The sequence below is a fragment of the Bidens hawaiensis genome, unplaced genomic scaffold, assembly GCF_021521415.1.
Source record: "Bidens hawaiensis isolate Kalapana, Puna unplaced genomic scaffold, B.hawaiensis_p1.1 tig00419403_1, whole genome shotgun sequence".
Classification (NCBI taxonomy): domain Eukaryota; kingdom Viridiplantae; phylum Streptophyta; class Magnoliopsida; order Asterales; family Asteraceae; genus Bidens; species Bidens hawaiensis.
Window position 1 is genome coordinate 695,991 of NW_027504850.1, and position 16,742 is coordinate 712,732.

Here is a 16,742-nt window from a genome sequence, read left to right on the forward strand (position 1 = left end):
TTCTGCAAATACCCATGCCACATCTCAAGTTCTTAGGCTGAGTGTAGTGGGCGTGGGCTCGGGCGACAAAGGGGCGAAATTGGGCGCAAACACCGCCCCTCCGGGCGATATGTGGGAGAAAAGGGGCGGGGGCGGGTTGTTTTTGTCGCCGTGGAAGAAGAAATATTATTATTTTATTAAATGTTGTGTGTGTATATATATGTATGTGTATATGTATATATGTTGTGTGTGTGATATATATATGTATCTGTATCTGTATCTGTATATGTATATATGTTGTGTGTGATATATATATATATATATATATATATATATATATATGTGTGTGTATATGTTGTGTGTGTATATATATGTTGTGTTTGTGTATATATATATGTATGTATGTATATGTATATATGTATATATGTTGTGTGTGTATATATATGTATATGTATATGTATATATGTATATGTGTTGTGTGTGTGTGTATATGTATATGTACCAACCGAGCTATCCGTTTCAATTTTCCGACCCGAACCTAAACATGTACGCCAACCGAGCTATAGTATATGTTTTTTTTATATTTTTAGTTATGTATTTTTTTTTAGTTATGTATTTTTTGTATTTCTTTTTAATTTTAATGCATTTTATTTAATTATTTGAAGAAATTGGTTTTTATTTGATTAGTTTAATTATAAAAAGAAAATAATAAAAAAAGATACTGTGGGCCCAACTTGTAGCCCCTACACCATTACACCCTAAAAACAAATTCGCCCATTTTGCTGACTGGGCGTCACGTGTCATAATTCGCCCCCAATTGTAGCCCATCCACTGCACACAGCCTTATTAGGTCATGTCAGATTTTTTTATTAAGCATTCACGTTTTTCCATAAAAAATTGTGGGTGTGATTTTTACAATGCAGAGAATGGTTAGAGCGTTATAAGAGGAGAGAGAAAATGTATAATTTTTGTTTTTTTGTATATTTGAGAAGTTCTCGTTCATTCTCTATAATATTTTATTATTTTTTGAGAATGATTGTGTGTGAAGAAAAGAAAAAATAATAGTAAAAGTATAAAAAATATTATTTAATTAAAAAGAAAAGAGAAATTGTCGTGACTTTTAGTGTAATTTTAAATTTGAATATAGAAAAAGGAATGTGAATGCTCTTAGTTTTTACATAACAAACCTAACTGAATTTTAAACTATGAAACCAAACCATAAAAAACCCCCAATCATAGGTGGGTGGTATTACTATTAGAGTATTAGCATAGTGAGTGGTTAAAAAAATAATACAAGATAATTTGGTAAAGAACTCTATTTATATAAACAAATCATCAATTGGTTGGTTATCTTATTTACATCAACTAGCACCAGTCTATACACTTGAATCATCTTCCAATTCCAAACTAAAGTTTTCACCTTTAATTTCCTAACTGACTTTATATACAATAAAAGAATGTCCTAACAATTTTCCTTTCAGATATCACAATAATCAAACCTGAAAACAAGATTTCACAATGAGCTCCTACGGGTTCTTGGCGGGCTTTGAGATCGACTTTCATAGATATCATCAAAGGGGAGATTGAATTTCCCTCCTTCGATGTCATCCATATAACGAGTCTTCGACAACTCGTCTGACTTTGACCCCCTAAAGTCAACCGCTTGACCATGTTCTTCAAAGCTTCTGTCCGAGTAACTATCATGGTAGTCGTCGTATTCATCTCGATTGAAGTTCGGTGGCTCAAGAAAGCTCGTTTGAGGTCCTGGGCCAGCCCCTCGTTGCCCGCGGGCCCACCACTGGCTTTTACCAGTGGGGCCCGCAAGACCCGAATCATGATGTTGTAGAACGCTTCCACGTGACGGTAGAGCCGATGTGGAAGCTTCTGGATGACTCGCGGGCCGGTCATCAAAAAAGCTTCCCCAATTCTTGTCATAACGGGCCAGGTCCTGATGTAAATCGGGTGGGTCCCACACGTTTACATCAGACTGGACCGACTCAACGTCACGTGGCCCGGTACGGTGAGAACACGTGTAGTACCAGTCGAGAATGTACGGGTGGTGGCTGTGAACGGGATCGATGAACCATAAGCAATCTCGTTGGTAAGTACTTTTTGAAACGTTTGGGCTCGTGTTTCTAGAAAAGTGGCTGTTTGGGTCACCTTGGGCTGGGCAGGTGGGGCGCCACTGGGCCGGGCTTATGAAGCTCGGTCTTATACCCTGTTCTAGAAACTTCTGTTCTTGGAATGTTTTGAGTGTTGAAAGAAATTGCTTTCCATCTGTGCTTGGTTCCCATGAAGGGTAGCTTGTTTGGAAGCTGCAAGAAAAATGTAAAATCAAGATTCATAATAATGTTTTTTTTTCCATTTTTTGTAAAGTTTTTATATGGTAAATTATTATTTTAGACATTTGGGGTATGTTTGGCAAAACTAGCTGGTAGCTGAAGCTGGAAGCTGCTAGCTGGTGGCTAGAAGCTGTAGCTGGTAGCTGTTAGCTGTAGCTTTTTAGAAATATTTAGTTGTTTGGTAGAGTAGCTGGAGCTTTTAATAAAACTAGCTGGGTGCTCGCGCGGTGCACTGTTTTAATCCAAAACCTATTCCGACTTGACCCCTTTCGACTCAAAACCGTACCAACATGAATCGAACTGAATTAGCCCTTTTTCATCGACTCGTTCCGACCTTAATTTGGTCGTACACATGCATGGGGCTTGTCTGACTCGACTTGTTGCCGATCCTAACCAATAATCACATAATATGTTAATTTTTTAAAGTTAAAGAAGTATAACAATATGATACTCATATTAAAGAGAATAAAATGCTCGTTTTTATGATGCAATTTTTTTAAAAAACTATTAACGTGTTAAAAAGTTATGGTCTTTTAAAAAGTCAGGGGGATAGTTAGTTTTGAATATAGGTTAAATATGTAATTATTATATGAATTAACAAAATGTAATGAAAGTTCAAGTACTAAAATTGTAAAATTTGAAACCCTAAAAGCTTGTAGCTTGTTTAAACGCTACTATCATGAGCGTTTCAATTTGGAGCTTTTTCTCCAAGCCTAAAAGCTTCAAGCTACTCTAACCAAACGTAACTTTTTATTAAATAGGAGCTTTTTCTTAAAAGCTTGTAACTAAAAGCTACTAAAAGCCCCTAAAAGCTCTTTGCCAAACATACCCTTGATATTTTAGAAAAATCTAGAACTTGATGTAAGGCGAACATGGATTGGTTTGGTTAGGTTGTTGGTTCATTCGGAACCTAAAATCGATGTTTTGTTTTAGATTTTCATAACCGACGGTTATTGAAAAAGATAGTTCGGTTAATTTGGTTAAACCATTTACGTCATTTGTTAAATAAATTATTTTCATACATTTTTAAAAAATATAAGAGAACAAACGACAACTAATATGTCATTTAGAGAAAAAAATTTATAACAAAATATTCTGACATGTAACATTTTGTTTAATTTTTTTTTGAAGGGATGGCTACAATTTTGGTTCTGTTAATTAAGTTATTTACTGAACCACAAATATAAAGGACGGTTTTTATACTGGTTCGGTTAATTCAGTTATTTATACACATATTACCATAACTGAACCACAAAAATAAGTCATCAACTGGTTCAGTTTTTCTTCTCACTTCGATAGCCAATGACACTTGAAAATTTATACGGGATAAGGAAAATGCAAAAATTATCAGAGGCTCGAGAATACCTTAAGAACGATTTTTCCATTTTCCCTTGGGAGCTTCTATAAGTACTTGATGAGTTATGTGGCGAAGCATACTTGCTATTACCGTGTTTTTGAAAGTCAAATAAACTAAAACTGCGAAAAAAAAAAAAACAAAATGTAATTATCAAATGATTACGTTAATTGGAGATATAAAAATTAAGCCGCATAAGTAAAAAGTGAGAAAATAATTTAAAAAGCGGTGTGTATGAACCTGCAAACATGACCAACGCCTTCAACATCAACCGTGAAGTACTCGATAAATTGCAAAATCTCATCAACCCGCTGCACCATAGATGAATTACAATATAATGATATAATATCTAGATTTAAAAAAAAACAAAATTTATTCCTTGTAACTACAATGATATCTTTTATATTTTGCTTAATGCTTATTGGTAGATTTGTGAAAATAGTTATCATAAATAATTTCAAAGTGTGTCTTGGTAAGAATATAGTTATATAAAAGGTAAACAAATCCATTTTTATTTCCCTTAAAATAATGAAAATTATTTTCCGAAAACAGATATTCATTTATACATAAGTTATTAAGAATACCTTTGGTACAACAAAGATAAGCAAGAATGGAGTTAAAAAGATCAAAGCCATCTCTTCCAGCAACATCTTTCCGGTGTACTGCCACGTCAGCATCACAATTAAAAAAATGTGCAAAATATTATGACAAAAACGAAATCATTATAACAATCTAAGTCTTTAAATAAAAAAATGTGTACTGCCACATCAGCATCTCAATAAAACGTGTACAACATTATGACAAAAACAAAATCATTATAGCAAACAATCAAAATCTTTAAATAAAACAATTTTTTTTAAAGTTTTCTTGTTTGACTCAAAATTGCAAACTCTAGCAAAAAGGGTATACCTGGAAATGTTAAATGCGTGCAGCCACGTCAGCATCACAATAATAAAATTTGTAAAATGTCATGACAAAAAACAAATCATTATAACAACAATCTAATCTTTAACACGCAAAATGTGTACTGCCATGTCAGCACCACAGTAAAAGAACGTACAACATATTATCATAAAAACAAAATTATGATAATGACAATCTGAATCTTTAACTAAAATGAAATATGTGTACTGCCACGTCAGCACCACAATAAAAAAAAATTGTAAAACATCATAAAAAATTCAATATAAAAACAATCTACATACTTAAAAATAAAATGATCATTTTTACTAAATTCACTTGTTTTTATAATTTACCTGGAAAAGAATCTCGAACTCCACTCGAACAAATTCGGTATGTTCTTTACCGCGCCACTTTTTAGGCATATAATGTGTGTGTTGAATCGTTAACGACATCGTTCCGTGTGGATCAAGTACTAAAAGTTCATCCGACACAAGAGCCCGACCAATGGCGGTTATTGTTCCAACAACAACTCCATACCAAAACAAATTACGCCCAAAAATCTGCAACCATAAAGATCAAGACTTTAGTCTACACGGGTTGGTTTGACTTATGAGGTCATGATAAAAACATGTGAAAAAACATTACATAGCCTTCGAGTAAGGATTCTTCAAGAAATGCAATGATGATCAAGATTGCAGCAAATCCGCCGGACACGAAAGATACAAACTTTGCAATTATTGAAAGAATTGGAGACGGGAATTGCTTTAAATAATCGTAGGCGTGTGTAACGCTGCTGTTGATTCGGTGCTTGAATAAATGATCCACCTAATATGTAAAGTTTCAGATATACATGTAAGGAGATGTCGGAAAATGGCAGGCCAGGTAACGTGTTAAAGAAGCTTGGGTCAAAATGGGTAATTTTGGTACGGGTCGGTGGTTTATGTCCAAATATTATATTTTTATTATTAGCATATCAATACGTATGGGTATGCAAAATAAACGAAAACACCTGAAAACCGTACCGTGGATAAACCCGGAAAAAAAAAACTAAATTGTAAATTTGATTTTTGGTTCCACAAATCTTGCTTATTCGGATAACCAAACTGCATTCAATCAGATAAACCATATAATCACCGGTCGGACAGGTTTAAACCACTTCGGTCAGACACAAGTCTAATAGGGATCGGTTCAGCTTTCAGTTAGGGAAATATGCTCACAAAAGTGTATTATTTAAAAAACAGTATAATATTTCAAATAAAATTATTTAAGAGGTTTACGATTGAAATCTTTCAACCTGTTCGACCCATTTTTTATAAGAGAAAAGTTTTTACTAGCGATCTGAATTTCTGACACGATACAAACCTAATACGAATTCGGGGGTTTGGGTTTAGCCCAAACGAGTTCAGGCCAAACCCTCGAACACATTGAACTAAAATGTATTTTAAGTAATAACTTAACTATTTGGGTGCTATTATGCCAAAAGTTAAAAGTTTTAAAAATAAACTGGCATAGTTTAAACATAATTTGCTTAAAAAAAGTAATATGTAAAATTAAAAATTTAAAGTATAAATAGGCAAAATAAATAAATAAATAAAATTGTCTCAAACAGGTCATGTTCGTGCCAACCCACAAAAACACGTGTTGCCAACCCGCAAGCACGGCCCGTTTAACAGGCCTAGTTTTGACCACTTAGAGGCAAAACATGACCTAAATTGACCCGTTTTATTAAATAAAAGGCATACACAGTTCCAATAAATAAATATGGGAAATCACCTCATTGAACTCCCTGAAAATCCATTTTGAAAGATTTGACCATCTTCTAGAAGAAGCTGTACTAGGATGCTTATAAAATTGCTCTGCGTGTCTTAGAAAGAGATACACGAGCATAAAAACGACAAGGAATGGAGAGAGAAGAGGCATTGCAATCCCAACAACCGTTAGCCTTTTCTTTAATGTGGTGCGGTCAGTTACAAAGTCCTTCTTAATACAAAAGTTTCTGCAAAGTGTTTTATAAACATTAGTACATATGACTAAATATTTTTATACAGGTCAAATGGACCCAGTTGACTCGCACCACTTTTCAATGGTGCTGCTCCCATTGTTTAGCAGGGTTCTAGCGGGGTCTAGTAGTGAGCTTTTTGGTAACTGGTTCTCAAGGTTACCAAAAAAAAAAGTGGGCCCGGTTGACCCGAACCACATTTTGGTCCGTTTTGTGTGAATAATTAGTGTGATCAAATGTGATTATGAAAAATTACATTGCTTTAAATAAAGATTTTTTTATAAGTGATTAGAATGTGTTATATGTTAAAAACACTTTGGGGAAGACTTTCAACTCGTTTAACTTGTTTTCTTGTTAGCTAACTTCCTTTATAATGCCCACTTTGACCCATTAAAGATAAAGAATAGCCTGAATCGACCAAACAAAAGTAGCAGGTCGAAACTGCAATAACAGTATTTTTTTTAATTCTTTACACTACAAAACAAACTAGACTTTTCCTTTGACATAAACATTAACGAGTACTTTAAAATAGAGAAAAACAGAGATAACAAACCTATCAAACATGCTATGCAATATGCACCAATTCAAAATCCATTCAAGGGCCTTGGTTAGCATTAGACAATATCGTGTACCGTCAGGATCTTTCTTGACAGTGGGACCCGCACCTGGGACCCACGAATATATTGGAAAAGCAAGCACGCCTTTGTTCAACATTCCAATCAAATAGTTTTCTTTCCTCATCAATCTCATCACAATATCATGGGCCGAAAGATCCTTAACCACACAAAGCTGACTTGCTTCTTGAATTTGAACTACCTTTTCAAGAATTTTGGCCCATGGCATGGTTTGCATCTCATTGTCAGACACACCAAGACTTGCAACAAAAAAAGATCATATCTTTGTTAAAGAATGTTAAACGTAAGTTGAAAAACTACTCACGAGTTTAGCTCAGGATTTAGAAATAGAACTCGAACAAACCAAATCAAGCTTTTGTGCGTTACAACCCCCCCCCCCCCCCCCCTTTTCCTTGTTTATTTTTTACTTTAATATTTATCTTTGTTAAAGAGTTGACTTATATTTTATATACTTAATATATGTATAATTTAAGCTAGTTATCTAACAAAGATGACTATGTATGTCATGTTTGGATTCGTATATTTAATAAGTCAACCCGTTTAATGTTTGGTTTACAGACAATTAGTGATTTCACCCTCTTTTTTTTTTTTCTAAAAATGGGTCAATTTGGGTTGTGTTTGTAATATTTTTAAAAACGAATACATAAATTGAAAACAGGTCAAACGCATTAGAACTCATTCAAAGTGTATTCCAAATGCTTAAACCCTCCTTAAAGCGAAGATAAAGAAAAAACAAAAAAATTATTTCCAGGTCGGATAGAGTTTAGATTTGTATTAAAAATGTATGTTTTGACCTGTTACCCAACTACTTTAAACCTCCTAAATCACTTTATTATAATAACAAATTTACATAATTATTTACCTATACAGCAACACAATCTTATTTATACATACACTTGTTAAAAAATAAAGAGAAAAATAGTAAGTGTTAACGGGTGGGGGGGGGCGAGTTTATGCCTTGACCCGTTACCAAAAACACATATCCAAACAACCCATAATCTTATTTAGATATTAATGAATACCTGTTATTGTAGAATTGGCGTATGCCTAGCGTATCCTTCAACTGCACAAAGAACCTTAAAAAGCAAAATATCCAATAAACAAGCGCGATCCCCAAATAACCGAAAATAACAACTTTAAACGTCGTTAAAGGGGTCAGCGGATGCTCATGAAGTGCCTCTTTCGCAAGATCACACGGTTTTATCCCCGACTCAACCGCATCCATCCCACATTTCGCCCTTCTAAGACCGTTCCAATCAACAAATAATATAAAAAAGCCCGAAAAACATATCGTAAACGCCAAACTCAAAAGCTCAACAATCCACTTTATAATAATGCACCATAGACCCTTTTCACAATAGTAGCTATAAAGTCTTTCAAAGAATAAGTCCAAGTCAGCAATTGGTTCTACTTTGAAGCTTTCACTGTTTAGAAGGCCAGATGGGCTTTCGCTACCGGGACTTGGAGCCCGTTGGTAATCGGATAACTCAATTTCAGGGGTAATATCTTCATTAAACGTTGTGTAAGATGATTCACCAAGTAATTTTTGCTTTAAACCGTGGAAAGTTGTGGTGCCTTTTTGCCCACCGAACATTGCTATATAAGATTATAGTTATGCTGCAACCGGTCATCCATCCGTTAAAAACGCTAAATTATTACACCAAGATTCTGAAAAAAGATGAAAACTTCAGTAAAAGTATAATGCAACAACCGAATACCAACGTTTCAAAATAAGATAAATAGTAAAATGAAATAGACAACTTCTCGGATGTGCATAGGTTTGAAAACGAACCAAGCGAACACAAACAAAGAATGTCCGTGTTCCCTCATTTAACTTTAACCGAACAAACGATCAAACACAAACAATTAAATACACAGGGTTTTAGTATAGGCAAACGGTCCACGATCGTAAACGAATGAACAGATAACTGACCGTACACCAACTTTAGGTAAACTGAAAATCAATCTATTGGACCCAAAAAAAGTAATAAAAGTTGACTAAATTGTAATGGGTTATATCTTAAATATAACAGGCCTAGAAAATTAAGGGAATATATATATAAAATAAAAAAAAAACTAAACGTAAACGAACATTCATGACCATGAATGAACAAACATGGCGTGTGTTCATTATCGTTCATTTATTAAATTCACAAACTTCCCGCCGAACAGCGTTTGGTGGGGCCAAGGCGTAGGCGTGCGTTTTAGCATGCCTAATAAGTGATAAGTATCTATTTAGATGAAATGCTAATGTGGATATAACATAACCAACCAATTCAATCAAGTTAATGCAACTAAACTATCAACAGTAATAATGAAAGATTAAAAAAAAAAGCAAGTGAAAAGTGAATAAAATGATGTAAAAGAATATAAAGTTTGCACCTTTAAAACACCCAAAAGCAAGTGTTATTGTTGTTGAAACAATTTGGGGCAAAATCAGCTGTAAACCCACATCAAAATCAAATTTTCTGTTCTGGAAATCAAAACCCTAATCAGTTAACCGAATAAATGTTAACGAACCACCGATTGCCGATCAAAATCAGAAACTGAATCGATGAAAGAAACAGTAAAAACCCAGAAGTAATTTGGGAAATTGAAGTGGAAATATGGATTATTAAGTGTTTTGTATGAAGACGAAAACGATTGCGTGAAGAAGAAAGTGGGTTATGGTGCAAGAACAACACTTTCTCTCTCTAGAATTTATTTATTTATTTATTTGATTTAACTAACAAGACGAACAAGACGTCAACTTTTGTGTTTCTTTGTGGGGGTATCTTTATTATTGTTTCAATTAATTGGTTTTTGTTGTGAAACAAACCTAATAGCTAAATATGTGAGAAAGAGATGTAGGAAAAAAGATGGTGATTTCATTAATATGGTGTGTCTTACAATAAGATACAATGATATGTATATATAGGAAAATATAACTTGGAGAAAAAGCCTAACTATATTTGGTATTGATAACCACAATAATATATATTCATAATACTCCCCTTTGGTTATCAACTCAATACGCTTGGAGATGTTGCCTCATTAAAAACCTTGCTAGGAAAACCCAGTGGGACAAAACCATAGCTAAGGGAAAAAGAGTGCAACGCGTATTGTCTCCCCCTGATTTATATATCCTTTAAAATGGTATATATCGATCTTCCATGAAAGTTACCCAAAACTTTTGTAGTCAATCATTTGCGTCTTCGTCACTTGACATTTGAATATTTAAGTTGAATAATGTTGTATGATCTTCACGTGAAACTTCTATTGCTTCATCTGGTAAACACTATGACCTTGATGTGTTTCTCTGCATAAACAAGACTAACCAAACTTGTTTTGATGGGTTAGTAAAATATAAACACATATCTTTCATACCTGAAATATATGTTTTAACTCATTCGGATGTCTCCTAGCATGACACATGCTGATAAATATAAACAAGAAAATAATAATCCTATATAGCTAACAGTATGACACAATGCATATATGCATTACGATATTTCCAATAATATTTCATATTCATATAGGAAATGATAATAGAGTCATTGTTTGACATCCTTTAACGTGCTAAAATGATTAAATTTGTCCATGATAAAATGTCTCAACATTTCTTAGATCTTCGATGGATTTATAAACATATAATCACACATATACTCGAACTATAAGTCGAGCAATAATCACACCTTGTCAAGGTCTTTAAAAAATAATTTTCTCTTTAAAAGCTCATAAGTTTCTCTCGATGATGTGTACATCATCAGTGTATGATTTTAGTGAACTTTTAAGAGTGAAATTTTGATAAAAAGTATGGCTATTTATATCCAACTTATCTCCCTCTTTATCAAAATATCTCTTGATTTGTATCAAGCTCAATCCGATTAATATATACTTAATAAGCATAAATCCATGCATTTACCAATCCATCATGAACTTCTTTCCAACTTGACAAATTATGCATGTGTATTCACTTTTCTAGGATTTTTGAGCATAAAGTTGCTCATTTAAAAACATCAATTTTGTATCACATATCATCCATATTGTACCATTTCTTTTGTTTATTGAGATATTGTACTCATAATATAGATGCTATTCTATGCGTATGCTTATTGATGCACAAGAATTCCATCATTAAGATGTATTAGTTAACCTTTCAGGTATTCAACTACCTCGGGAAACTCTTTAGGAGTTCTATTTATGTTCAACTTTCAATAACCGTAACATATTCAAATATGACTCTATACACAAAAAATTATTGTGTTCTCGAGAACTTACTTTATATGATTTGTTAATTCAAATCGTTCAAAAACTTTCTTGTAAACTTTCAGTATCAACTGAATCACAATATTTATTGGACGCATATCAATTCTCTCTTTATATTACCAGACTTTTTAGTTATCGGAAAGTCATTGCTTCCACCATTGGAGAATGTGTCTCCTCAATCCTCATAATTAATCATGGGTCTTTGCAAAAAAAATTTGTGCCATCAATTTTTGCTTTATATCACTTGATGAATTTTCATAACTCATATACAAGACCCGTTTGTATCTAACACATTTTAGAACTTTAGTTGTACGGACTGCTGGTCCAACAAACTTTCCGTTATTTAGAGAATTCAACTCTGCCCTGTTTGCGTTTTTCCACTTTGGCCAATCATTTTTTATAGACATATTTAGAATCTTGATCCTCATCATCATTTCAAGCGCTAATTATATATATAAATAAAATTATAACGACGTCGACTTTATTTCGATTCCATATATCTTTGTAGACATGATACAATATAATTTATTGAGAGCTCTTTGTTTTCAGGTACCTAAGGTTCTTCAAGAACTATCATGTCTAATATCTTTCAAGAGACCTTTTACTGCACCTTGACTTGACCATCTTTATTACTTGCTCCAATTTTCGAGGAAATTTTAACTTTTGAACCAATCAATCTACCACGCTACAAGCTGCATTAGAATTATTATCAATTTGCGTTTGTCCTTCCGGGACATTTATTAATTGGAGCATTAGCAGTTCGTATATGTGTCTTAGCTAGACACTCTCTTTTGGTCAGTGAATCGTCTGGTAATTCATTCGTTGATCTTTATTCATGAATTATCATTTGAACTTTTAGTTCATATAATTTAGTTTGAGGATCAATGATAATTCATTCCAACTAAATTTGTTTTCCAACTGCTTTAAATCCCCCCCTAATGTTGGGAATGTTGATTCACTAAAGTGAAAACTAATGAGCCATAAGCAAATATCTCATTAATGGCTCTAAGTTTTTAGTCATATATAATATTTAGTACCGACATATATTCCCAACTTCCTTTGTGTTCTCATCTTTGTGTCTTGTGGTGGATTAATTTCAGTATATAACACATACGAAATATTAGATGAGAAATATTTGGTTATTGACAAAAAACCAATTGCAATGGGGAGGAAGTATCATAGCTTGTTGGCTTGATGTGAATTAGTTTAATGACAGTAAAATCATATGTACTCAAATACAAACATGAACCTTTGCTCTCGTGATGATTGCCTTTGCAACGAATTATAGACGTTGAGTAATCGTCTTTAACAATATAATTTATATAAGAACATAATCTGTTATGGAGTTCAACACTTATTCCAATGATTATTGTTAACTTGAGAATCAAAATTCATTATTATAACCGAATGTAAATATACCAATATGGAATAATATGCTTGCAATCTTATTAGCTAAGCCATAGATCATGCAAACATGAAGTTGCGATCTTGATAACCATTTAGACGTTGCATCGATTTTCAAAACACTAAATGGTATCATGTTAGGATATGTGTATCATTTTCTCAATTCCATAACATCTGGGGATTCACACCCTCCTTTAGTTGGTAAATAAATGACTTCCCTCGAGAGTAATATTACATGTATAATGAATAATCTTTTGGTTCCTCAATAAATTTCACATCATTGACTCGGTGTGGTCTAACCGGTCACGCCATAAGATACTCATGATCCATAAACTTTAGGTTTATGATCGTATATGTATCAATGCTTCTTTAGTACAAGATTGTAAGTATAATTGAACATTGTATTATCGTTTCAAACGATCATGTGATTTCACTTTTGTATTTCCAGATTTCGTTCTCATATATGATCAATCTCTTTGCCACATGTGGTGGGCGATCTCATTATTAGCATGACCAACATTATAATTCCGATAGTCGATCTCATTATTAATATAATCATTGTTACAAATTTTCTATTATGTCCATGATCACAACAATTAGTGCGTATTCACATTCACTTTGGGGAATGATATCAAACCAAACACTTTTCATGGTTTATTCATAATTTTCTCGGACATAGATACAAAATCACTTCTAACCCTTCATACGTTTTAATGATATGCTACTTCATGAGCATATTTGAGGTTTGACAAATGAATAATGGTCTTAATCTTGTGTTTCCTCATAATAATCTTCTCTTCATATAACAAGTACTGAGAAATAATTACATGAATGAGTCATGCAAAGATTTATCATGTTATATTTTATAACCTTCAATAATAAGAGTTAGGAAGAATGACACTTTAGGTGTCATATTTAAGCATAGTTATACTCTTTAATGGGAGTAATATAAACAAAACTTTGGTTTAATTGTTCTATTCAATACCATGTATATAAATAAATAATAGCATATAAAGTGCAATGTACACATAAAGTCAAATTATACAATACATATTATAACATGTCAATATATATACTGAGTTATAATAAAGCTTTACTAAACAAGTTAATTAATTTTCATCAACTACAAATATATAGGATTTATGTATTATTATCCTACCATGGTATAACCAATCAAAAATATATCAAACATATAAAAAACTGTCACGTGAAATGTAAGGAGGATGCAAACACATATAAGACGTATCATATATGAAACTATATGATACAAAGAACCATTACTAAAATAAATAATACGTGATATTTTGATAATATCATGCTCAGTTATCAACAACTTGGTGGTTCATTTGATATTGTTCTATTATGCAATTAAGTAAGAAAACATATCACAAGTAGGCATTTAGTTCATAAATCAACAATTTAAATGCAATTTAAGAGACTTGGTAAAGTTCATATCAACTCTATTATGTTATATTGGTTTGATCATTAATTATTGCATATGTAATTGAATAACAAACACAACAAATAGATTAAAAAATAATTTTATTGCAGTAGCATATTAGAACCAGTATTCGTAAATCAATCATTTGATTTAATCCATCTAAATTGTTACAGAAAATTTGAAAAACTATAATAATTAAAACTAAACATGCATGGTACATAACTTTGCAATTAAGATTTGTCATTATGTCTATAATGAAAGACTCATTGTGCATGGAACTCAAGTTGTGCATTTGTATACGTTTAGGAGAACTTCAGGTTTTCGATAACATATGTGAATGTTCTGACAAGTCATATTTGGATTTTAAAACTATTGTTTTTATTTGTAAATTTTTATAAACTTATTACATAAACTTATTACAAATATAAAAGTTGTGTATATAAATGTGAATATACATTTAGAATAGAAAATTCGCATCGCAACGGAAACGTACGGTGCTAATCATGTGTCAAAAAGATCATAAGCTGTGATAAATTAAACATATAAATGCTTTTATTTTATTAACTTTAATAATTTATTTGCAAATTAAATGTGGCATCCTATATAAAAAAAATAAAAAATAAAGATCATATTAAGTTAATTAGAAATAATATGATTAATAAATTAGAGAATATACCAGTATAATGTATCAAGTATTGTTTTTGAACAGATGTATCAAGTATTTAAATGTAATTTAACTTGTTTTAGAAACAGATAAATGCCAACTGAAAATCTTGTAACCGAATCTTTATTCAAACTAACCATAAATTTGCATAAATTCAAAACAAAAACTTCTTAATCACCTAAACCTCTTTTTCTCTTTAGGAAATCAAAGACTTTACACATTTATAATATTCGACTTAGAAAAATTATACGGGACCCTAGTTCCAATTTATTAATACCCGGTTTCCAATCACCCTTCAAATCTCACGAAATCAAAACCAAACTATTTGATTTGCTAAACAATGTAAAATTTATAATTGTATTAGAAAATAGTAAAATAAATCTCAATTTAACTCACAATCATATAAATTACAATATTGATTATTTTGAGAGTTATAATAAAAAGTAAAACAAATAAAAGTTAATTAGATGCTACTTACCTCATGATGATGTTATCCGACTACAAACGCAACTCGTGCTGATAAAGTGTTGTGAAACAAACCTAATAGCTAAACATGTGAGAAAGAGATGTAGGGAAAAAGATGGAGATTTCATTAATATGGTGTGTCTTACAATAAGATACAATGATATGTATATATAGAAAAAGATAACTTGGAGAAAAAGCCTAACTATATTTGGTATTGATAACCACAATAATATATATTCATAACAGTTTTTTTGGTTTTTCCTTTTTTCTCACTAGGTGTTGCAAAGCGGGATCCTCATAAACATCCAGTCAGTTTGATAAGGATCGAGTAACATTGCTTTTTCGATCCGAACCAAAGAATCTCTTAGATATGATGCAAAAAGGATCTTGTTCTATCCTTATTCGGAGATTTCTCTATAAAAAAGACGAATCGGAGTTTGAAGATGGGGGAGGAGAAGTAGCCCTCGACCAGCAATAGATAGAGGAGGATTTATTAAATCACATAGTTTGGGCTCCTAGAATATGGCGCCCTTGGGGCTTTCTATTTTATTGTATCGAAAGGCCCAATGAATTGGGATTTCCCTACTGGTCCAAGTTATTTCGGGGCAAGCGTTATGATGAAGAGGCTGAGTTTCAAGAGAATGATTCGGAGTTCTTGCAGAATGAGCTTCAAGAGAATGATTCGGAGTTCTTGCAGAATGGAACTATAAATTACTAGACACGAGATAGATCTTCCAAAAAACAAGGAATACAAACAGAATGCAATACTGCGTATATAAAAAATCTTGTCTCAACCGATGAGAACCATGTGAATCAAGTAGTATAGTGATTCACGTGGTTCTCACAAAGACCAAGTATATTGGGTCAAAATTGAAATTCATATTTTATTTTTACTTTATTTATAATAAGAGAATAAAAATATGTTTTTTTTCATTAGCCAACCAACTCGTAAAAATGAATTTTTTTATTTAATATTCAACCCAACCTTTCAATAAAAAAATAATTTTTCTCCTACATACACAACTCAACTTAATCCAAATTTTTACTCTTATTTATAACCCAAACCCAACTTAAACCAAATGTTTTTTCAAACAAATATGTTTTGTGATCCTATAAGATATATAAGTAATTTTAAATAGTAGGTTTATAAACCAATAATATAAATATCAAACCCATATTAAAAAGTACGTTTTTAAGCTATATTTTTTATAAAATTTATGTTGGAATGTCCTAAAAAGATAGAACTAAGCAACATTGTGTTGTTATATATTTAAAAAAGTGTTAAATGTTATAAATTATTTAACAAAA

At 32.1% G+C, this 16,742-nt stretch overlaps 1 protein-coding gene across 2 annotated transcripts; it reads right to left on the reverse strand.

Moving 5' to 3' along the window:
- Positions 1-1,298: 1,298 nt before the first annotated feature.
- Positions 1,299-9,754, reverse strand: LOC143608683 (autophagy-related protein 9-like). Of its 2 annotated transcripts, XM_077083654.1 has the most exons (10): positions 9,595-9,754; positions 8,235-8,880; positions 7,131-7,451; positions 6,352-6,574; positions 5,224-5,403; positions 4,932-5,138; positions 4,260-4,337; positions 3,916-3,986; positions 3,687-3,797; positions 1,299-2,294 (listed from the first exon to the last, which is right to left on the reverse strand). In XM_077083654.1, the coding sequence occupies exons 2-10, from the start codon at positions 8,804-8,806 to the stop codon at positions 1,493-1,495; spliced, it is 2,565 nt and encodes an 854-aa protein (XP_076939769.1). In that variant the 5' UTR covers positions 8,807-8,880; positions 9,595-9,754; the 3' UTR covers positions 1,299-1,492. The 2 variants fall into 2 exon arrangements, with proteins under 2 accessions (XP_076939769.1, XP_076939768.1); XM_077083653.1 differs by lacking the exon at positions 9,595-9,754 and having other exon boundaries at positions 8,235-9,087.
- Positions 9,755-16,742: the final 6,988 nt, after the last annotated feature.

Bases quoted from the DNA above. Each gene is read 5' to 3' on its own strand.
- LOC143608683 (XM_077083654.1), bottom strand. From the start codon at position 8,806: ATGTTCGGTGGGCAAAAAGGCACCACAACTTTCCACGGTTTAAAGCAA. The intron at 5,404-6,351 runs GTGATTTCCCAT...TTTACATATTAG, and splicing joins TTTTCAGGGAGTTCAATGAG to GTGGATCATTTATTCAAGCA. The intron at 3,987-4,259 runs GTATTCTTAATA...TCTATGGTGCAG, and splicing joins TTATCTTTGTTGTACCAAAG to CGGGTTGATGAGATTTTGCA.